The 24,142-nt window shown below is 34.9% G+C and overlaps 1 protein-coding gene across 1 annotated transcript in view; it reads left to right on the top strand.

The window, feature by feature from the left end:
• The window catches only part of OLA1 (Obg like ATPase 1), a 175,562-nt gene that overhangs the window by 100,416 nt on the left and 51,004 nt on the right, over nt 1-24,142 (top strand). Inside the window, exon 5 of the mRNA XM_032355977.1 lies at nt 4,164-4,339. Coding sequence (XP_032211868.1) covers nt 4,164-4,339 — 176 coding nt within the window. The remainder of the gene's footprint in view (nt 1-4,163; nt 4,340-24,142) is intronic.

Genomic DNA, 24,142 nt, shown 5'->3' with positions numbered 1-24,142 from the left:
TAATTTTAAACATATCTGATAACTCCCAATTTTTTATCTGCAGTCATGACCTTTCATCCTACATATGGTCCATCTCTAAAATATATTTCTTGTCCAAATGTTTCTCGTTTTCTCTATTTTATTTCAAGTTATCATTCATTTGGTCATCTCTCCTATGTATTACAACTGCTACCTCCTAACTGAGTCTTTCTGCCATCATTCTTGTTCCCTCCCTTAAAGTCTCTTCTCTTTCAAGTAGCCAAAATGGGCTCTTAACAGAAATCATATCTAATTACCCTACCTCCTCTTTACTTAGTTAAAACTCTCCAATTAGTGTCTTCCCATCACAGCTAGAATAAAATCCAAACTCCCATGACTTACAAATGTATGTGAACTGCTTTACTTCTCCAGCTTAACCTCTGTTTATGATCCTCTGTTGTGGTTCACCCACACTGACCTTATTTGTATTTTTGAAACACTTGAAGCTTGTTCCATTTTAGGGATTTTTAAAATTCCTTCTTAGAGCTTTTTTCCTGCAAATCTTCATATTACTGCCTCCTTCTGGCCTTTGTGGTCTCAGCTCCAGTGTCATCTTAGAGAGGCCTCCCTTACTATTATAGTTAAAAGTATTGCACAGCAGCATGTCCACTCCCCTATTGCAGGTACATGCTGTGTCCCATTAGCTTATCTTATACGGAATAATAACAAAGAAGTTTTAAACATAAGATAAAGTCCTGTCACCAAAATGACCATAGTTAATATTTTCAAAAATTTCTTGCTTTCATAAAACAAAGTGTGATCTCACATATTTTTACTAAATTAAACAGGAAACTTTGAAAGTAATATAAGTGGAAAATTAGTATCACTTGCTAAAATTTAAGATAAAAATAAATACAATGAAAACTGTGTATCCATTAAATTTTTTAGCCTTTCGAAGCTCCGAAACTGAGGTCTGCTCTGTTGATAAAAAGATGATTTTATAAATGTTAGATAGTAAAGACCAACAGCTTCAAACTGAGATTTTGTCTTTGACATATTGAGAAGGACTGAAGAGAATTGAGATGGAAATAACTTTGTTGTGAAACAGTCAGTATGATATAGAATAGTCTTTAAGAGGAGTAAAGTTCTCTTCTTTATCAGTACAGTGTTTCCCCCTAAGAGGATCATTGTTTTAATTAAAGTGAATTTGAAATAAATAATTTTGGCCATGGACTAGGGTAAAAATGTTCTGATGAACTAAGAGGAATCTCTGTAAATTCACAAAACTTATTTTAACCTATTCCAAGATTAATTGAATGACGTGAAATATTACTCAAAGCTAATGTTTGAGTATGTTACTATGAAATTTCTTCTAAATTACTAACTACTGCATCATTTGAAAAAATACTATATGCCTCAATTAATGAAAGAGTTTATGTGTGGGGCTTGCTTTCTTTCTCTTTCTTTCTTTCGTGAAGATTTTACTTATTTATTTGACAGAGAGACACAGCAGGAGAGGGAAGACAAGCAGGGGAGTGGGAGAGGGAGAAGCAGGCTTCCTGCTGAACAGGGAGCTTGGTGGGGATGTGGGGCAGGGCTCTGTGCACTCCCAGGACCCTGGGATCATGAACTGAGCAAGGCAGCCACTTATGGACTGAGCCACCCAAGCGCCCTTGTGTGGGGCTTTCTGCTAAGCACTTTACACATGTTATCTGATTTAATCATACCCATTCTCTAAGAGATAGAAATGTGTTCATTTTAAAGATGTGAAAATAAGATCCTTAGATGTTCACTTATTTGTCTAAGATTTTATAACCAGTAAGCCTGTCTGACTTTAGAACCCTTACTTTTAACCATTAAATCTTGTACTAAAATAGGTAAAATGTGGAAGAATGCTCTAATATAAGTATACAGTGAAGTCTGTTGACCTAGGAGTGTATCTTTGGGAAGTAATCTCTAACTTCTTAGAAACTTCCTAAGAAATGGGTAGTTGCCCATAGGGCTACTAAATTTCTGTAGTTTATATTTTATAGCTGTATTACGCCTCATTTCATCACAAGGCTATTCAGTTTTAAAGGGTAATTTGAGTGTTCCCTTCACTTATTTTTATCTTAGTTTTTGGCAATATGTATTATCAAAAAAATTTAAATTCTTCTCATAGTATGTTACCACCTTACATGCAAATGAATATACTACTACTACTGTTAATAATAATAACAACAATAACTTTCAGGCATAGGAACAACAATGCAATCCAGAGTGTATAAGGTCTGTGTTTTGAGTTTTTTCTTATAATAGGGGAATGGATTAGTGACAATACAGTCATAACTTCTTTCCTAGCCAGATCCTTAACAGACTCCAAGCAAAGTGCAACCTAGAGGATAATTTAAATGTTATAGGATAGACAAGTGGTATTTACCTTTATTCTCCTTTTCTGTTTGGATTAATTCAGATGATCAGAAAGCTTTATTTTCTTTGCTTCCAGAAGAATTGCAGTTGCTAAGTTTCTCTCTGTTATCTACTTGGTTAAAATTGAGGGTTGCAGTTAAGAAATTGTCATTTAAAACCTGCTGATAGATTTACTGTTGTTGAGAACATCACTATAGTTAACTCATTAGTTCTTACATAAAGATGACTATATAGGATATTTTTCATTTGGAGTGTCATAAAAAGTGTAGTTATTTTTATAACTGAACTGACCATAATACTGTCTTTGTTGCCCTGGCATGAAGTTTTCATTTTTATTTTCCTATTTTATTGTGTCGTTTATGTAAGTTGCCTCAAAACATGATAAATATTATTATGGTTCCAGGAAGACTTTTTTCATACTTTCCAAATGTTCAAAAAAAGTACCTAAATCACTGTGTATTTACTAGTAAGTGTATTTACTAGTAAGTGTAATTACTAGTAAGATATAACATACATCCTCATTTCTTGCTAATTTTGTTCATATAATTTGTATGGCACTATTTAATATACCATCAGTTTAATGCCAAGAATACTTTTAAGTACTTATATTGTAATTGCAACAATATAATTAAGTTTAAAAATTTATATTACTGAATAGTTGTACATTGAGATACAAACAGCTTAATTATTTTTAATTCTAGAAAATTATGTTTAAAAATTCCTTGTAACTTGTAATGAGAATATCTTGGTCTTTGGTATGGAAGAATGAGCTATGGTCACTGTTTTTCTCTTGTTAAACTCAAACTGTCTCTCATGATTCCTGTGATATCTTTATCTAAAATAATCAATGCTTTATGTTTGAAAACATCTCATTTTGGGTATATAATCTAGTTGGTAATTTAAATTAAATTAATTTGTTTATAAATGTGTTTTTTATTTTGTGGATATGTCACTGCTTTCTATTTATAATATTTCTCAGTATTTGTTCATTTTTGTGATACTGTTCTTTATCTGGTAATTTGAGTAAATCCCAGTTGAATTATGTTGCCACATTATGTCTTCAAAAGGGCATAAAGTCAGTACACATGCTTCAGTAATATCTGGTTGTTTTACCCTTATGTTTCCAGTTGGCAATTTGAAATTATGGCTTCAACTGCACTTTAAATATGTGATAATAGCATGTGTTTCTAATAAGGGCCAGCACCGTTTTGTTCAGATCGTGTGAATGGTTGTCACTCATATATGACAAATGCACCTTCATCTGCTTCTTTGATAGCCCCCTAAAAACCATACCCTCAAATCAGGCCGATGAAATTAGCTGCTGTGTAAATTGTGTGTCTGAGTGGTTCATTATCTAATCACCGTCAGAACCACAGTGATAAAGTAGATTGAAGCAGGGAAGAGGTCTGCCAGATGATTTCACCCACCCCCCCACCCCAAATCCGGTTTCCCTTGGAAACCCTAATAGTGCGGTTTAGAACTTCAGGCTCTCATGCCTGGAATTCAGTATCTTTTAATGTACCAAACCTGAACATAGCAGTAGTTCTGGAGCATAATTTTCTATCTGTAAAGATCATAATTTTATTTATTTCAATCAGTTTTTGAAATGTTGAGGCTCTTGAATTACTGTTTGGTTGCTAATGCCCTAAATATTACGAAATAGGACAAAAAATATATATACCATGTGCTATGGTATATATAAATTGTTATCTGGTATGAATAAATTGTTAACCTTCTAGGAAGCTTTAATGCCTTCTGTATTGTTTATTGGACTGCTTCTCTTTAATTCATTTTAGGTGCTTTTGAAGATGATGATATCACACATGTTGAAGGAAGTGTAGATCCTATTCGAGATATAGAAATAATACACGAAGAACTTCAGCTTAAAGATGAGGAAATGATTGGGCCCATTATAGATAAACTAGAAAAAGTGGCTGTGAGAGGAGGAGATAAGAAATTAAAACCTGAATATGTAAGTAAAAATTTGTAGCTTTTTTGATACTTGAATTCATTTTTTAAAAATAATGCATCTAATAAATAAAATACCTATTATTGTTATTGAAGTTTAGAGTCCAAGGATATTTTCTGTTAAAAAAATCATGGAGAAACTTCATTTTCTTTCGGCAACAAAGAGTCATTATAACAGGCTATTTAAGGTGTTAGCAAGGCATATTTACCAGTATTATTAGGTTTTCATATGGTTTCTATGTATAGTCTCAAGTTTTAATGTTAGAGTAGGGTAGTTTTATGATGAAAAACATGTATTTCGAGCAACAACTGAATATATGGGTTTTGTGGATTTGAAGAAGTGATTTATAAAAGGAATTGGTCTTCCATATAGGTTGACTGAATGTACTATTAGAAAGACAGTTTCAATCTTTATGAAGTAAAAACACATGTCATTGTCTTTAATATTCAAATGTATTTTTATCATATTGTAGTGAGTAATTGTTAGTAATACATAATAAATGTTTCAAAATCAGTTTGAGGCTTTTAGTTTAAGTATGATCAAATGGTCTACATTTAAAAAAGCAATGGCCTTAATTATGTATTTTCTTGGGGCACCTGGCTGGCTTGGTAGGTGGAGAGTATGATTCTTGATCTTGGGTTGTGGATTTGAGCCCCATGGTGGGTGTAGAGATTACTTCAAATCCTTAAAAAAAAAAAATTATATATTGTCTCACTTATTAATATCTTCCCTAAACTGTACTTGCTTTTTATGTTTTCCTGTCATGGGAAGAATTTTCTATCTTTTTAATTTTTCATGTATTTTTTAATAGATGTGTTCATTTTTAATTTTCTTATTTCTAGACACTTTATCTTTTCTCTTTTATATTTATTTGTACTAAGTTTGGAATACTCAGTTGATTAACAAGTCCAGCACTCTTTTTATTGTTGTTGTTGTTGAAGATTTTATTTACTTATTTGGGAGCTAGAGAGAGCCGGGGGAGAGGCAGGGGGAGAGGGAGAGAATGTAAAGCAGACTCTGAGCTCAGTGCCAAACCCACTGAGGAGCTTGCTCTCACAACCCCAAGATCATGACCTGAGATGAAACCAAGAGTCTGACACCTAACTGACTGAGCCGTCTAGCGCCCCAGGAGTTCTATACTCTTAAGGAGGAAATCAATTATAGAATTAGCCTCTAAAACTTGAACACACTCTCAGTAAATTATGTTTGATAGTGCCTGGTCTTAAAACAGGGAGGCCTGTGTTGGGCCACTGATTTCTCTGGTAGTCTGGAACAAGCCCAAGTCATCTTGCTTCTCTCAATATCATGGCTATTACAGTCATTTCCTATTCATGTAGAATAGAGGAAGGAGAGAGATGTGTTTGAGGGGACTGTATAAGATGTAGGGTAGAGAAGGGGATTAAAATATGGGTATGAAAGATATTCCTTTTCAAAAGGAAAAAAGATTGTGAGAAAGTTGTTGGGATTGAAAGCAATTCATCTGTTCCAAACAGCATGGTTACTGATTAGAGTAAATTCTTAAGCAGTCATCTCTTAATTTATTGAAACTTACTGACATCCTTATGTCTTTCAGAAGCATACTATCTTAAAAATAAAGTTATCAATGTTGCTTATTACTGAAATGGGAGAAAGGGACGTCAGGTTCTTAAATTCTTGGGTTACTATTTCCTGGCATTTTCCTCTCAAAGAAAACTAGAATGTTGAATCCTATTTTTAGTTCCTTATAACAATATTTTCTTCTTATTTCTAAACATATTCCTATAATTTCTGTACATGATTTGAAAGCATCGCTTTTGGACTTGTGTTTACAGAAAAATCTGAACACCTTCTCCCCATTCATTTTTTCCTTTCCCCATTCAGCTCTTCTGGTTAAAGGGAAAGTATTATAAGCTGATTTTCTAGTTTCTCAAAATTGTGCTCATTTCCATCGCTTACTTCCCTCATATTAGATTCTGCTGCTTCAGAATGATTTATAGATCAATGTTTCTTAACGTTTTTTTCATTTTCACTGTCCCCAAGGAAAAAATTAATTAAAATTTAAATTAATTTAATTTCCCACTAATGAGATAAAATTAAATACTAACGAGTAAGGATTTGTTGGGTAGGGTTGAGCTTTGGAGGGCCACAAGCCATTTTAATAACTAAGTATTTTTCACTCACAAGAATCAATCTTTTACCCCTGTATAAGTAGTATCACCCTTACTTGAGAAGGTATGCTACAGATTCTTGTAGCAAACCCAATGCTGGTAAATATAGTAAAATACATGGCTGTTAGAACTTTTTTTTTTTTTTTTTAGTTGTTAACAAAAATAAGATTTGGGTTGAATCAGTGACTCAATTTGAAGAGAATTAAAATCTTTTACAGTACTGAATCCTGTAGTGCAGGGACATCTTATTTTTCTTATTTATTGAGCCATGCACTGTTGGACATGTTTTATATACGTTATCTTATTTAAACCTCACAACATGCAGGTATATATATTATCTCCATGTTAAAACTGAGGAAGCCTAAATTTCAAGAGGTTTTATGAATTGCTTTGGATTTCATAATTAGTAAATTATAGACCAAGTTTTTTCAACCAGATTAGTCTGACTATAGGACCAATAAATCTTTTTTTGTTTGTTTTTAAGGTAAGCTCTAGGCCAACATGGGGCTTGAACTCATGATCCTGAGATTAAGAGTCGATGCCCTATTGACAGCCAGCCAGGCACCCCTGTCTTTTTTTTTTTTTTTTTCCTTTTTCTTTTTGTAAAATTCCAAAAAAGTGTATGGATCTCATATGTATTTAAAAAGTAGTTGTAAAATAAAGTCTAGCAAAACCTACTTGCATGTGAAGAAATAGAACATTATTAGCACCCAAATATATCCCCATTACTTACGAGTCTTAACATTCTTCATCTTCCCACAGCTAACTGCAGTTCTGAAATTTATCATAATAATGTCCTTGCTTTTTATACCAGTGTATGTGCCACCTAAAACAGTATGAATTCATTTTTCCAGATTTAAAACTCTATATGGTGTCATGTTGTATGTATTTAAATGAGCATTTTTCACTCAACATTATTTTGTGTACTCATTCATGTTGCATTTACCTTTAATTAATTTGTTTTCCTTACTGTAAAATATTTTCTTGGAAGAATATATCATAATTAAAAAATCTTTTCTACTGTCACTAGGCATTTGAATCTACTCCCCCCCCCCAAATTTTTGATAATTATGAATAATGCAGCTGTGAACACTTTTTTATATCCTGGTGTACATAAGGGTAATTTAAGGCAGGTATCTGGAAATAGGAGTGTATATATACCTTCAACTTTGCTAGATAACACTGTTTCTTAGTGTATGGGAGTCTGTTCTATTGTCAACACTTGTTATTGCCAGATTTTTTTTTTCATTTTTGCAGTTTGATACCTGCGTGATGATATTGGTTATGGTTCTAATTTGCAGTCCTCTATTTAAGAATGGAGACTTTTTAAAATATTTGTTGACTCTTGGATTTCCTCTTTGGTGAAGTGCCAGTTCTAATTTTGCCCATTTTCTATTGGATCAGTGTCTTGTTCTCATTACTTTGTTAAAGTTACATATATATTCTGGATACGACTCATTTTGTTTTAAATGGATTGCGAATGTTTTCTCCCACTCTTTGGCTTTTGTTTTTGCTCTTTTTATGGTATCTTTTGATGAACAGGTCTTAATTTTTAAGTATAGGGCGTTTTGTGTCTTAAGAAATCTTTCCTACCTTAAGGTCATCAAGATGATCTTTTATGGTCTAAAAGCTATATTATTTTACCACTCACATTTAGGTCATTAGCCTACCTGGAATTTATTTTTTGTAAGTAGTGTAAGGCAGGCATTGACTTGATCATTTTACCCCACATGGAAAATCTGTTATTCTAGCACCATATTTTTAAAAGACTGTCTTTCCCTACTCCTATTAAAGTGCTCCTCTGTTGTATATCAAAGAGCTGTGGTATCATAGCTCTTTCCTGAGGTTTGGCAGATGACCCCAGGTAATAGTGCCCAAAAGCAGCAGTAGGATGTCAACACTGTTGAGTGTTGGTGAAGGTGAGAAGGGGAAGATAGAATGAGGGGTTGATACACAGAGTCTGGCCTTATATGTGTTCACCAAATCATTTCTATAATTTCCTTATCCTCTGCTGTCCCTTTCTTTAGTCTAGGTCAGGGACAGTTAGTCCTTAGACTAGCAAGGTCACCATTACCTGGGGGGCTTGTTAGAAATGGAAATTACAGATCTTCTAAATCAGAATCTCTGAGGATATGTTTTAATATGCTCTCCTATTGGTTCTTAGGCATGCTAAAGTTTGAGGTTCATTGCTGTACAGTGGGCAGCACCTCCAGCCCTCTTCTTGGTGTGGTGCTGCCTCATTATCTTATTAGGTCTTTGGTATTATAAGTTATTTCCTCCATTTAGACCTGTTTTATAGTTGTCATTAGAGAAATTAACTCTGAATCACTTAGTTCATTATTATTGAAAATGGAAGTCTTGGCAAAGATACAACTGTAGTGGTCTGAAGGGGCACCTGTACCCCCAATGTTCATAACAGCAATGTCTACAATAGCCAAACTATGGAAAGAGCCCAGATGTCCATCGACAGATGAATGGACAAAGAAGGTGTGGTATATAGATATACAATGGAATATTACTCAGCCATCAAAAGAATGAAATCTTGCCATTTGCAATGATGTGGGTGGAACTAGAGGGTATTATGCTAAGTGAAATAAGTCAGAGAAAGACAGTTATCATATGATTTCACTTGTTTTTGGAATTTAAGAAACAAAATAGGAAGAGCATAGAGGAAGGGAAGGAAAAACAAAACAACATGAAATCAGAGAGGGAAAAGAACCATGAAAGACTTAACCACAGGAAACAAACTGAGGGTTGCTGGAGGGGAAGAGAGGGGTTAGAGGATGGAGTAATTGGGTGAGGGCACGTGATCTAATGAGCTCTGGTGTTATATACACCAGTGATGGATCACTGAACTCTACCTTTGAAACTAAGAACATAGTATCTGTTAATTAATTGAACTAAAAATACTAAAAATGCAAAAGAAAAGAAAATGGGGGTCTCAGGGCACCTGGGTGGCTCAGTCAGTTAAGGATCTGACTCTTGATTTCAGCTCAGGTCCTGATCTCAGGGTTGTGAGGTAGAACCTGCTTAAGGTTCTTTCTCTCCCTCTGCTTCTGCCCCTCCCCACCATCTAAATAAATAAATATTTAAAAAGAAATGTAAAAAAATGGAAAATAAAATGGAGGTCTCCTAGATACAATTTTACCCTGATAACAGTTGATGACAGCTGGTGAAGATAGAAACCAATTTAACTGGGGAATGATGTTTGAGGGTGGATTAATTTTGTAAGTAGTTAATTTGTACATTATATATATGTTTTTTTTTTTTTTTTTGTAACTACTTTTGCCTTAAAAATAGAGTCACAACCATATTTGTAGTAAAACATTATGGAAACCCCCTTAGTCATATTAATAGTAAACATCTGGAAAGTTCAAAAGTTTTAAGAAGTAACTATTTAGGAAGGGAAGTGGGTGATTAGGATGAATACCTTGAATCTTTACACTTTATACCTCTCTGTTCTTTGATGATTTTTTTTTTTTAATAACTGTGTTAATTTTTTTTTTTTTTTTTTTTTTTTAGAAAAAGGGTCTAAGGAAATTATTTCCTTTTGGGAAGAAATTATTTCTTCCCCAAAGAGTTCAATGTGTATACATTGTCCTTAGCTTTTTCTGATCTGTATTCATCAAGTTGTAATTTTAGCTTTGTACTGGAGAAAGAATTTTGAAGTTTGTGTCTGAACTTGGAAAAGGAATATGATGCAAGATGTGAAGCTGGAAGAGATATATGAAAAGTTGCAGGCTTTAGGATCCATTCCATCTTCACTCACCTGAAAAATTATGTGGAAAATGTAATTTATAAACAAAGATTAAGAAGAAACTCTTTAGGAGTTTTCTCACGACTGTTCCATTTGGAGTTGCAAAGCCATTTTGAGTCAAATATGAGACTCTGCCTTTTCATGTAAACTTAATTTAGTCTTAGATTGGGTTTCCTTAGAAATAGACACTGAGGCAAGGGCTGGAGTGCAGATGGTTTGTTTCTTTGGGAGCTGTTTTAGGAGGCTCACTTCAGGGAAAGAGGAATTAAGAGCAGGAAAAGAAGGAAAACAAGTTTAATTTTGTTACATATTGTTCAATATGTAAACAAGCAGGTAGAAACCTGAACAGTTGGGGCTCAGTCCTGTTAGGGACCTCTGAAAAACAGTGTAGAAAGTGTCTTATAGATTTTCTTTGGAATGATGAGGAGCCTGGGGTGATTATCAACTGATTTCCCTCAGTCACTGGTTATGGGCTGCTCCTAGGATTGTTAACTCCCTGGCACCTAATGTCTGTGTGGTCTCAGTATGGCTCTTAGGCAGAGTTTTGGATCCTTACAGCAAGAAGCCATTAGCATGTCCTGAACTTGTGAGGGGAGAGGGGATATGGACAGCCAACAGTCTCTGTGTACATTCCTTCACCCAATGTGCTTTGAATTTTTTGTCCTAATCATTGTATGTATTTTTGGTTATTTGAGGGGATCACAAGTTTAATTTTGTGATGCTTTATATTTTTCCTTGGTTCTGATTTATCTCTAGTTTTCCCAAGACCTATGTGATTATATTAACTATTTCTTATAGGGTTTTAAAGATTTTATTTATTTATTTGACAGAGATCCCAAGGAGGCAGAAAGCTAGGCAGAGAGAGAATGGTGGGGATGGAGGGGGGAAGCAGGCTGCCTGCTGAGCAGAGAGCCCCATGTGGGGCTAGATCCCAGGACCCTGGGATCACAACCTGAGCCGAAGGCAGAGAGGCTTTACCCACTGAGCCTCCCAGGCGCCCCTCTTTTAGGGGAGTTCTAAAAAAAAAAAAATGTTTCCTTACATTCTCTAACAAATGGTCTAAAAGTATAAAATGATTGGTAAGCCTTTAATTATACATAGATCCTAGGCTGTAAAAGAGATAACTACCTGAAAGTTATTTTAAAAATTAGGTAGATCATTTTGTTTACTAGATACCTGAATATTCCTTAATATTCATTCAAATGTGTCTACTTTTTTATTATCTTTCAAAAATTCAGCATTTCAAGGCACTCTTCTTATGAAATTTCCATTTTCTAGATTGGAATGTCATTTGTATTTTTATGTAAATAAGCAGGAAGAATTTAGAACCTTTAATGCCAATACAGAATCTCTCCTAAGTGTAAGATGGATATAGTCTGACTTAAAGTCACTTTTTATAGTGGGTCTTGCTGTCTGGGGTAAAACTGAGGCACTAAAGAATGCAGGTGTGTGATAAACATTTCCTATTGGTACTAGTTTCCTAACTAGCCAAGTGAATTAGTTTCTTAGGGCTGCTGTAACAAATCCTACAAACCGAAACAATAGAAACAATACAAACAATAGAAATGTGTTCTTTCAAAGTCAAGAGACTAGAAGCTCTACAACATGAAGATGTTGGCAGGGCTATACACCCTTTGAACCCTCCTGAGAAGAATCCTTTCTTGGCTTTTCAGCTTCTGATAGCCCTAGCATTCCTTGGTCTGTAGCTGTATAGCTCCAGTCTCTGCCTCTGTCTTCAGTCATAATTGGGCTGAGGGCCCACCCTACTCCAGTATGGCTTCATGTTAACTAATTCTCAGTTAAGGTCACACTCTGAGTACCAGAGCTTAGGACTTCGAATTATCTTTTTGGAGGACATTTTATCATATAGCATTAACCATAGGGCATTAAGATCAAGGTTGGGTTTTTTTTTAAGGTTTTATTTATTTCTTGATTTGAGAGAGTGTGCATAGGTGTACATGCACGCGCGTGCATACACACAGGAGGAGGGTCAGAGGTAATTTCAGGCAGACTCCCCTGATGCAGGGCTCTGGCCTCATGACCCTAAGATCATGACCTGAGCCAAAATCATGAGCTGGATGTTCAACCTACTGAGTCACCAGACACAGCCGAAGTTGATTTTTAAATCTATCCTAAGTGTGTATACATTTCATTTGGAAAGACAAGATTTGAAAAATGTAAATAGAAGCCTTTAAGGAATGATTTATTTTGTATTGATCAATTATTTGGAAATTATCACACTTTAAAAATATCCATAGAACTAACAGTTAATTAATTAGACAATGAAAGAAGGCAAGCAGAAATGGTAATTGAGTCTCTTTTTTCCTGTCAGTGTCTCTGAGTTAAATAATTAATGTCCTCCAAAAGATATAGCTGTTAGCCGATATCTTCTCATTATTCTTATGGCAGTTCTTAAAGTTGATTTTTATACAACTTTAAAAAATCATTAAAAATATATTTTTCAGTAAAATCAAAAGATTCAAAAGGGTATACTGTAAAACATTATGCTCTCACTTCTGTCTTCTCAATTATACGCTTTTCCTCTTTAGAGTTTATGTATCCTTTGAGAACTATTCTTAAATGACTTAAAAGATTATTTTCTGAAAGAAAAAGATACGACAAGTACATGGTGAAGCTGAGCTACATTCATTTATCTTTCTCCCCATTGTCTCTGTTTTCATAGTCTCTACCTCAGTTAATGGAACTGAATTGTTTGAACTGAAAACCAATATCTGACTCTTCTTTCTCCTGTTATTTACCATCCTATTGATTTTATCTCTTGAATATTCCCTATATCTCTTCCTTCTTATTTTCATGACTTTTTCAGTTTAGGCTTCATTATGCTTCATTTATTTTTGCAGTGTAACTGACTTCGTTGCCCTTCTTGCCCTTGTTTTCCACAAATAGAAAGTGCAGATCTAACTATGTTATTCCCTTGATTAAAAGATCTCACCATCTTCCTGTAAAGATACTGCCAGCATAAAGTTCATGGCTCCCAGATTTCTTTGTGATTCAGCCTTGCTTGACTTACACTTTCTCAACTTGCCTGACAGTGAACGAGTAAACATTTTGATTTCGCATGAGCTCATTTACTAGCTCTCCTCTTTTGCTGCCCCTCCATTCTTGTTTCTTAGTCATCTTTCCAGACACAGCCTGCAGCAGAAGTTTCCTATACTTGAAAAAATGTTTTGATTATGATGAACTGTATATAACATAAAATTTACCACTTTTAACTGTTTTAAGTGTACAATTTAGTAGCAGTAAGTACATTCCCAATACTATATACAACTATCACCACTGTCCATTGTCAGAATTTTTTCACTATCCCAAACTGAAACCCCTCCTCCCCCTCCCAGCCCCTGGCAACATCTCTTCCACTTTCTTTCTCTATGAATTTGACTATTCTAGGTACCTCGTATAAGTGGAATCATAATTTTTGTCCTTCTGTGTCTGGCTTATTTCATTTAGCATAGTGTTTTCAAGGTTCATCCATTTTGTGGCATGGATCAGAATTTCATTCCTTTTTAAGATTGAAAAATATTATATTTATGTACCACATTCTGTGGACATTCAGATTGTTTCTACATTTTTGGCTATTGTGAATAATACTGTTATGAATATTATTGTACAAGTACATTGTAGTTACAACATTTTTGAAGAGATCTCCATTGAGCATAGTCCAGAAGGAAATACTAAATGATAGTAGTGAATTAGAGAGAGAGAGAGTTATGAGTGCTTGCTCCTTAGATAATTTTCTCTTTTACGTTTATTGCTTTTATAAAATAAATTTATGGAAATATACCCCAAAGTTAAAAAATATTAAATATAGCAACCCATTTGGAAATAAATGCATGAATCAGGAATGTGATTAGAAATTATTGTAGTTCATTATCGGAATCTGCATACTACACATACCCCAAAACTAAGAAAGAGATTTAAAAATTTTCAAAATTAGAATGACAAGTTGCTTAATTTAATGTGGCAATACCAATGTGAGAGTCAAACTATGCTAGGTAGGACTACTTTATGGGTTTCAGAGAAATGATTATCACAGTAAATATTCTAAGCACAAATGAGTTATTTTTGGCAATGATGCTCTTAGACAGCAGTGGGAAGGATTGAGGCAAAGTATCTCCTTTTTCTTGAACTGGGATGAGAATATAAATGTAATTGAAAAGGATTAATTTAATGGTTATCTTAACACTTTGTAAGGTATTTTAGCTTCCCAGTTTATAGTCACTATTTTAAGCAAATCATTGTTTTTCTTTTAAGGTTTTGGGGAAATTTTTTTGACTTACTTGGTAATATGTGAACATAGAGGTAAAATCTGCCAAAGACGAAAATCTTCTCAGTGATTTAGTCTCAGAAGTTTTATTGTATTTTTTAATGTTTAGTCATAAGGACCATGGATTCAACTTCGGCTATTTCAAGAAATGGGTTTTGGGGACTCCTGGGTGACTCAGTGGGTTGAGCCTCTGCCTTTGGCTTAGGTGGTGATCTCAGGGTCCTGGGATCCTAGCTCGCACATCCCGCACATAGTGTCCTCTGCTCAGCAGGAAGCCTGCTTCCCTCTCCCCCTCTGCCTGCCTCTCTGCCTACTTGTAATCTCTCTCTCTTTGTTAAATAAGTAAATAAAACCTTAAAAAAAAAAAAAAGAGGTGGGTTTTTATTTTTAAAATACAAGGCAATAAGGGAAATAGAGATCCAAAAATGTTTGAGATTGGGAAGTGTGTTATAGGCAGTCCTTTTGTAGTAGAATTGTAAATCAGCCCAGGGAAGCACCCAGGAATGCAGAAGTCTGCACCTTCTCTGTGTGGTGCCCTGCCATTCATGTAACTCAGATGGTCTTCATTTCTGTTTCACAAGAATTCTACTTTTTTTTTGGCTGCCACTAGAGTTCATCTGCTGTTTTATATGTTGTTTTTATTCCTTATTTCTGCTTCTTCATAATTTCTCCTTAATTCTAATTAACCTATTTATCACTTCATGTAATTTACTCTGTTTTATGTTTGTTCAGTGTATCTTTATAGCTTAAGTCTCTGGATGTCTTATCTTAGTATTTCCTGATCCAGATTACCAAGAAAAAACCATCTGATTGCCTCAGTTTATTCCCATTTTGGCAGAGTTTTTTTCACCTAAGATCATTTCATAGGTTAAGTACTCACCAGTTCTGGCCAGGAGACTGTTTCGGGGTAGGACTATTTGCTCAGCAGACCCTGCGGACTGTACCACATTCCTTGAGGAGAGAACGAAGATGAGAGTAAAGCCATAGTGTGTTTGGTATACTGTGTCAAAATAGTAAGACTTGGCACATTATTGGTCCTCAGTATTCTTTGTTATTATCTGAGGACAGCAGTTAGGAAATGAGAAACTGTTTTAAGACTTGCAGGGTAACACGAAATGAAGACGAAAGAATGTATTGTGTTTGGGGCAAGGGTCTGGAGGATTAGACTCATTAAGGCCCTACTACTTTAGAATCATCAATTTTATATATACCCCGAAGGGAATGAACTCCTAAACGAACTGATGCTCTGGTACATGTGCTTTAGGCATACTTTCCTGGCTCTTCCCACCTGTCCCACTTTCTCCTTGCCTATAGTCAAGAAGACACAGATGGAGAAAACTTAAAATAGGACATGTTGGTATCCCCATAAACTCATTGATACTGGCCTCAATGGTCCCTCAGCTGTATCAGTTTCTTACTTGCCCTCCTGCCCTCTGCTGCAACTGCTTCCCTGTTCTCAACCTCATATTTATAACCACTCCCTATTTCATCCACACTACCTTCAGCACATGATTTTGTCTTCTACTTCAGAGATCAAAATAAAAGATATCAGACAGGAATTCACTCAGTTTTCTCTCCTCTTATTTGTAATTAGTTACTCCAATTCTTTGGATCCTATCATGTCCTACCTTTTCAGAAACCTACACTATTAGTCATCCTTTCTTTTTTTTTTTTTTCCCATTCATTGCCTTTAAATTTATTGAGATAAGCTCACTTCTCATAAAGTTTACCCTTAATATTCAGAGGTTTTACTGTCTTCACAAAGTTGTGTTTCGATCACCAGTAATCCCTTCTTTCTTGTATATACAACTTGTCCCTTTCAAGCCAGATTGTTTCCATTAACTATTTAAAGATGTCTTTTTAATCCTAGGGCAGGGGAAATTTCTTCCCTAATACCACATGCCTTATCCTTCATTTACAATATTTTCACTACCCTCTTTGCTAAAAACCTTTTGAAAGAATTATTTTTTCTACCTTGTAATAACTCAGGCTTATCTATCTGGTTTACCTGCCCATCACACTTAAACAGGTTTCCCCAGGGTCACCAGTGACTTTTGCATTTTTAAATCTAGTGGACACTTTCACTCATTGTGATTTTTCAGTAGCCCTCCTCCTCTAGCAACTTCTTTTTCTTTTGCAGGCTCATCCTCTTTATCTTTGTTATTAAATATTGGCATTACTTAAAATTGAATCCAAGGCTCTCTCCTCTCAGTTTTCTTTCTTTGTGGCATCATCCATATCCATTGCTACAATTACTGTTTGAAAACAAATAACTTCCAGATTTATATCTCTATCCCTTTTCTGCCCATGGAGCTCCAGACTAATGTATTTCACTCCTGACTTTGATATCTTATGGGGTTCTCAAAGATATCTCAGAGTTAGCCCATCTAATATCAAATTCAAAGATCCGCTCCTTAACACCTGATTCTTTTCCACAGGTTTTTATTTCAGTGAAATGTACCACTATCTATTAGATTATGCAAACCAGAAACCTAGCCATCTTTGACAGTCTCTTCCCATCATTTCACATATTGAGTCTGTCACTGAATTCTGACAATATGTAAGTATAGGGATATGATAATATGCCTATATTTTCTTATATGTGGAGACAGAGAAAGGATAAAACAAAATTGGCAAAATGGTACATTAATGGATCTGGATGTACAGACATTTCTCAATTATTCTTGTAGCTTTCCTTAAGTTTAAAATTATTTCAAAATAAACAATAAAATGTTTTATGATTTTAATGTATAGAGATACAGTGAAAATATATGACAATAATAGCACAATCAGTGGGAGAAGGCAATAATAGAGTGAAAGAGTAGAGTAGTAATACTCCAGTTAAAAGACAAAGAGTTTGGTTGTTCTTCAGATAGTTAAATTTAGTTAAACATAGAATTGCCATATGACCCAGCAGTTATTCATGAATTGATATTTCCCAAAAACTTTAAAACAGGTACTCAAACAAATACATGTACATGCATATTCACAGCAGTGTTATTCACAATAACCAGAATGTGGAAAACAGCCCAAATGTCCATCAGGGATGAGTGGATAAACAAATTGTGGTAAATCCAAACAGTGGAATGTTATTTAACCTTAAAAAGTAACAGTACCAGAGAGACAAGCCAAGAAACATACTCTTTTTTTTTTTTTTAAGATTTTCTTGTTTTATTTTATTAATTTATTTGACAGAGAGAGAGAGATCACAAGTAGACAGAGAGGCAGGCAGAGAGGGGAAAGCAGGCTCCCTGCTGAGCAGAGAGCCTGATATGGGGCTCCATCCCAGGACCCTGAGATCATGACCTGAGCCGAAGGCAGAGGCCGAACCCACTGAGCCACCCAGGCTCCCCCAAGAAACAGACTCTAAACTATAGAGAATAAACGAATGGTTACCAGAGGGGAGAGAGAAGAGGTAAGCTACAGAGTGAAAGAAGGTATTTGCAGCATCTAACAAAGAACTTGTCTATAAAATATGCAGAGAACGACAAATAAATAAGGAAAAGACAGCCCAATAGAAAAATGGGCTAAAGATTTGAACATTACTTCCTGAAAGAGGAAGTCCTCCATTACTCTTTAGGGAAATGCAAATTCAGACTATAGTAAGATAGCATCCTAAATTAAGAACACTGACAATACCAAGTGTTGGAAAGAAAACTGATTAGCAGTATATACTAAATGCACTATAAATATATGACCTATGATAGTGTCCATCCAGTCTTAGGTGTATACTCAAGAGGAATGCATGTACACATTTACCAAAATACATGTACAAGAATATTTATGGCAGCTTTATTCATAGTAGCTTTTAAAGTATAAACAACCTTAAGTGTCCAACAATGGAATGGAGAAATACACTGCGGAATCTTCCTATAGGGGAGTATTACATGACAAAGAAAATACATACTGCTACTACATCTAACAACATGGATGAATTTCACTATGTTGAACAAAAGAAGCTAGACTCAAGATAATGCATATTTTATGATTCCATTTCTATAAATTTCTATAAATTTCATCACAGGCTAATTTGTGATGCCAAAAAAGCCAGTATAGTGATTATCTCTTGAGAAGAGTGAAACATTGTGACTGCATTGCTAATAGTATTCTGTATATTGGTCAGAGTAGTTACAGGTATGTGTTCATTCTGTGATACTTTATCAAGCTCTATACTTATGTAGTGTACACTGAGTATATTCGATACTTTAGTATAACTCTTTTTTTTTTTAAAGGTTTTTTTTTTTTTTAATTTATTTGTCAGAGAGAGAGAGAGCGTGAACACAGGCAGACAGAATGGCAGGCAGAGGCAGAGGGAGAAGCAGACTCCCTGCCGAGCAAGGAGCCTGATGTGGGACTCGATCCCAGGACGCTGGGATCATGACCTGAGCCGAAGGCAGCTGCTTAACCAACTGAGCCACCCAGACGTCCCTTTAGTATAACTCTTAAGTTTGACATTCAATCCACTGAGTAGTCTCTTCTGCTTGTATCAGTTGAATTTTCAATTTGAATTTTTATTTTCCTACTTTTATTTCCTGCTTTCTACTTAGATTTTGGTTTCCTTGTAAATTTTTCTTAGTTTGTCAACTCTTAACATTTCATCCATTTTTTTCTGACATTAATCTTCTCTCTTTATGGCTTCATGCACCTGTTTCATAGGTGCTGTATCTTTTAGCATTCTGCCAAGTATGCCAGATAATTCATTAAGAGGGTATGGGTGCACACACACATGCATGATCATTTTCTTCTTCCTTTCATTCCTTATTGAGTAGCCTTTTTATTAAAATCAAATTTGTGGACTCCACACCCCATCCCTACCACCTTCCTTGAACATGGTAAAATCCATTCAAACTGATTTACGGGGATCATGTAGGATTGTTGCCTTCTTCTTTATAGTGATGCTAAAATCCTCTTGAAATCTATACCTTGAGAAGGAATTGGGTGTCCATTCTGGTTGTTAGTTTATGGTTGACAGATCAAGAGCTTTGCTGTGTTAACTTCTCACTGTTTACTCTGGTGAATTATATAACTAAAACCCACAACTACCAACATGCATTCTACCCAGGTTATTGGTAGAATTAACCTATTATTTCAATTCTTGGATGACATCTTCCTTACGTGTGCATGCATGCGAGTGTGTGCACACCTGCGTGCGCGCGTGCGCGCACACACACACACACACACACAGCCATGCAGAACATTGCTGCCAGTTGTCTTAGTTGAGTACTTTGTTGATTCATTTCTGGGAGTTTTAGTCACTGAAGAGTGTAAAAAGATGGAAGTCAAGGATCAGTACTCCTGCCACCATAAACAGCATTCATTTAGTAGAGCAACAAACGTTTAGTATTCTGATTCAGGCAGATCTTAAATATCAAGTTAGAATATACAAAGGAGGTCTGTTTCATGAGAGAAAAAAAATGTCCTTGGTAAAAGGACATTTCCTTGGGTTATTTAAAGTGGATGCTCTGGCTTGGAGCAAGAAGAAGCTATATACTGGACTCCTAGCCAGACTATTTTGAGCTGAAGCCCTGACCCCCATTTTGGTCCAAGTGCATTGTTGACTGTATTAGTTAGAGCCACCTAACCAGCACAGATCAGCTCATCTGGGTGTCAGCATCAGGTATTGGGATAGTGGATTTGGCTAGAGGGAAGTATCAGACTTGGAAGCTATAATTATTACAGAATAAGAGTGAGTCACTTTGATAAATTGCCAGGTCTTTTCTATTTGTTCATCAAATTTTAGAATTATAGATGGTGAGCAGTGAATAGATGAAGTCCTCCCTTCCCCCTCACACTGTAAATATTGCCATTTTTTTTCCTGTTGTAAAGATAATGTTTTTTGGTTAAAAACGAATAAAACAGCATTGTGGTTTTTAAAAAGAAGGCAGACAGGGAAGGTTTCTCTGGTATCCAATCTTCTAGAAATTTCTGTTGCTAGTAGTTTTGTAGGGCATCTATCCAGTTTTATTATTTGAGTGCATTTGTTTGTATGTATTATATATAGTTTCAAAACCACAGATGGAATCATCTTATACATTCTGCCATAAATATTAACAACTTAATACCTGTTGAGTATTTACTGTGTACCTGGAGCTGAGGCAGTTACTTTACATGTATTTTCTTATTTAATCCTAATAATCACCACATGTTGAATTGGAACTATCCCAATTTTACAAAAGTAAAATTAGAGATGTTAAGTAACTTTTAAAAAGTCACGCAGGTAGAAAGTGGCAGAGCCAGAACTCAAGCCCAAATCTTTTTGGTGGCAAAATTCATACTCTTAGCTTTATTTCATTGTTCTGAACCTGCTTTTTTCACTTACAAAGCATTTTGGACATTTTCCCATGCAAATGTACATACAACTATGGCTAGTCTTAATGGATAAAAACTGTTCTGTTATGTGAATATCCCGTAATTTATTAGCAAATCTCCAGTTAATCGCTTTTTAGGTTGTTCCTAATCCAAATCTCCTTGTGCTAGTATCATACTATTCTAATTACTGTAGCTTTATGGTTTAATACATAGCAAGGCAGGTCATGTATTTTTCTAAGTATTTTTTATCTTAAGCAGTTCATTTTTTTAGAATAATAATATATTCAATTTATAATGTTCTCCAACATCCCTGTTATGATTTTAACTAAAATTGTGTTATACGTTGTAGTAGCTAGAATTTTTTTTTTAAGGTTTTTCTTATTTATTTGACAGAGACACAGCAAGAGAGGCAGGGGGAGTGAGAGAAGGAGAAGCAGGCTCCTTGTGTGGGGCTCGATTCTAGGACCCTGGGATCATGACCTGAGCTGAAGGCAGATGCTTAATCACTGAGCCACCCAGGTGTAGAATTTTTATCAGCATGCTGACCAGTACAGATGAATTTGGGTGAGCCTCTGGCTGCAACAAGTTTTCAGTTAGTGTCTCCGGGCTTCAAGTCTGAGAGTCCATGGACCTAGAACATTTACTTAATTGGCTGTGTTGGGGGCATTTGAGTATTGCTACAAAGTCACTCACAACCTGGTTCTTAGATTTGGGCATGATGAATTCCTTTTAAAAGGATTTGGAAGATATATGCCATCATCCCTCAAAGGCACATAAATTAAACATAGAACTTTATATATAATTTCAGAGTGTTAGGAAATCCCTGAAATCTGTTTATGGGTCACAGATTAATAATTCTTGCTAAGAAACAGAAGAATACCAGAATAGAGAAGTCTAGTATGTAGTCTTAGAGTCAGGTATGTTATTGTATGCAAAGAAAAATACTACTTTTGTAATGGATTGACAGGTATTATTAATCTCAAATAGGAGGAATATTAAATTTCTCTGATGACCTTGGATCAAGAATGAGGATTGGAATAACAACCTTGGGAATAACTAGCTAGGCTAAACAAAGAGCAATTGGAAAAACAGTAAGGAAGACAAATATGCCAGGGTGATTGGACTGAACATGAATTTTTGAGTCACTTAGACCTGAATTTGAATCTTTGCTCTGCCATTTGCTGGCTATGGAAATTTAGGCAAATCACATGTTCTCTGTGAGCCTAAATAAATTACAACTGCTATTAGCAACAATAATAAAATACATCAAGGAAACAGAACACTTCTTAAGTTAACTGTGAAACTATTAGTAAGAAGAGTCAAAGCAGATGAGTGAGGAATTCAAGGTGACTTTGGATTTTCTTTTTAGTTAAAAGGTAGTTGTTCAGTATAAACTAGTTTTTGTTAAGACTAGACACCTGAATTGAGATTTCACTAAGAAAGCCAGTATTGTTGGTAAGCCTTCAGAAATTCAAAGAAAAGGACTAATGAACAATATTCATATTGGAGAAGATTTATATGTGCTTTAAGGGAGTACCCAAGAGATTATGTTGCCATTTTGCAGATGACTAGTATTTAATCTTTCACCTATCATGGTAACAATGGCAACAGCTCACATTTATGGAGAACTTATTCTGTGCCAAAGACTGTGCTAAACACCTTATATGCATTATCTCTTTTGATTTTCACAACAACCCTGGGGAGTAGATAGTGTCATCATCAATGTTAAGCAATGAAGTAATAGGTCACAGACCTGGTAAATGGTAAACCTAGGATTTATTGTCACGCTTAAGCATTAAGCTGTTACCTCTCCAATTAGTATACTCACACCACTGCAAAATAACCAAAAAGTTCAAATATCCAGGAAGTTTTACATAATTGTCATCATGTGTATAGGATTTTGAAAGTGAGGACTTCGTTAAAGTTATCAAAACAAAAGTTATCCTTCTCCATCTGTATTTCTACATAATGATGTTGCTAAGGATATTAATAAAATCTTAAAGTAACTTCTGATGCCTTAAGCATTAAGATGTTTTTGTGTTTTTATTGTATTCCCAATTGTTAGGAGTAGGGTAGGTATGTATTAGATTATTTTCTCAGTCAACTATATTCAGCTAACTGGAACCTTTTAATGTTCTCATCATAAGTGTTGATACATATATTTATATATATATAAGCATAAGAAAAATTTTAGTCCATTATTATATATAAATTTGTCCAAATGTTTTCTTTCATCTGATTAGAAGTTTTTCAGGTAAGGAATGTTAAAACATCTTTTAATTTTTTGCTAAAATTAAAATTAATTCTTAAGTAAGAAAAACAGCACATCACAACTATACCATATAATGATCATTTATGTATGATATTCTTATCTGAGAGGGATCTTGTTTTGTCTTCAGTAAACTGGCATCTTTTAATAATCTAAGATGTCGTTTCTTGGCTGTTCAATCTTTCATAGAGCTAATGAAGAGAGTATTGGGTAAAAAAAGAAGAATTTTAAATTTTAAAACATTTTTACTTTCAACTCGTCAAATACTTGGTCATACTCTATAAATTTTTCTTAAAAGGTTTGAATGTGGCTTTAATGAACATACTGTTTGAGAGCTTTAATTATGAGTAAATTCTCTTTAAAATTTGACTGTTTCTAATTGGTAGTATAATGTGTTGGTGTGAGGAGAAAAAAAAAAGATTATGTGATAAGATTTCAGTATCTGGAGTGATTGTGTAGTTAATTTAAAATGAAAGAGAAATACTGAAATTCCTTCACTGGTGATCATCGTTTATTGAGGCCCTTTGGTTTTGTAAAAATGTTTATAGTTACAACAGTATGTTATACTTTTTATATGATTAAAATTTAATTTCCTTCCTTATTTTTGGTTTGGCTTCCTTTTGTCTATTTTCTTCTCTTTTCTTTAATTGAAAAAACGAATGGAACCAAATATAAGATGGTACCACTGTTTTCTCCTTCTTTTGTATAATCTTGTTGCGTGTCTCTACATAAGCTGTTCTGGCCACTCATCATAGTAACCAGCTGGGCCATTTCACCTGCTGGAGCCATTAAAGAGGACTCTCTCCCCCTAGATTAATCCCCTCCGACATTAGTTTTTTGCACTGACAACTGGAGCAGGCATTCAGAATTTGCAGGTGGCCAGTGTGACGCACATAATTGCCTACAATTTTAGGCAATGAATAAAAATGGTCTACATTACTTGTCAAAGGTTGTATATGCAGTGCCAAGTGAGATCTATGGGAAGCCTTTTAGGGTTTAAAGAACAGTTAATAGCAAGGCTGCACAGGGCTTTTTTAAT

The sequence above is a fragment of the Mustela erminea genome, chromosome 8, assembly GCF_009829155.1.
Source record: "Mustela erminea isolate mMusErm1 chromosome 8, mMusErm1.Pri, whole genome shotgun sequence".
Taxonomy (NCBI): Eukaryota; Metazoa; Chordata; class Mammalia; order Carnivora; family Mustelidae; genus Mustela; species Mustela erminea.
This window is presented reverse-complemented; position numbering and strand designations above follow the sequence as displayed.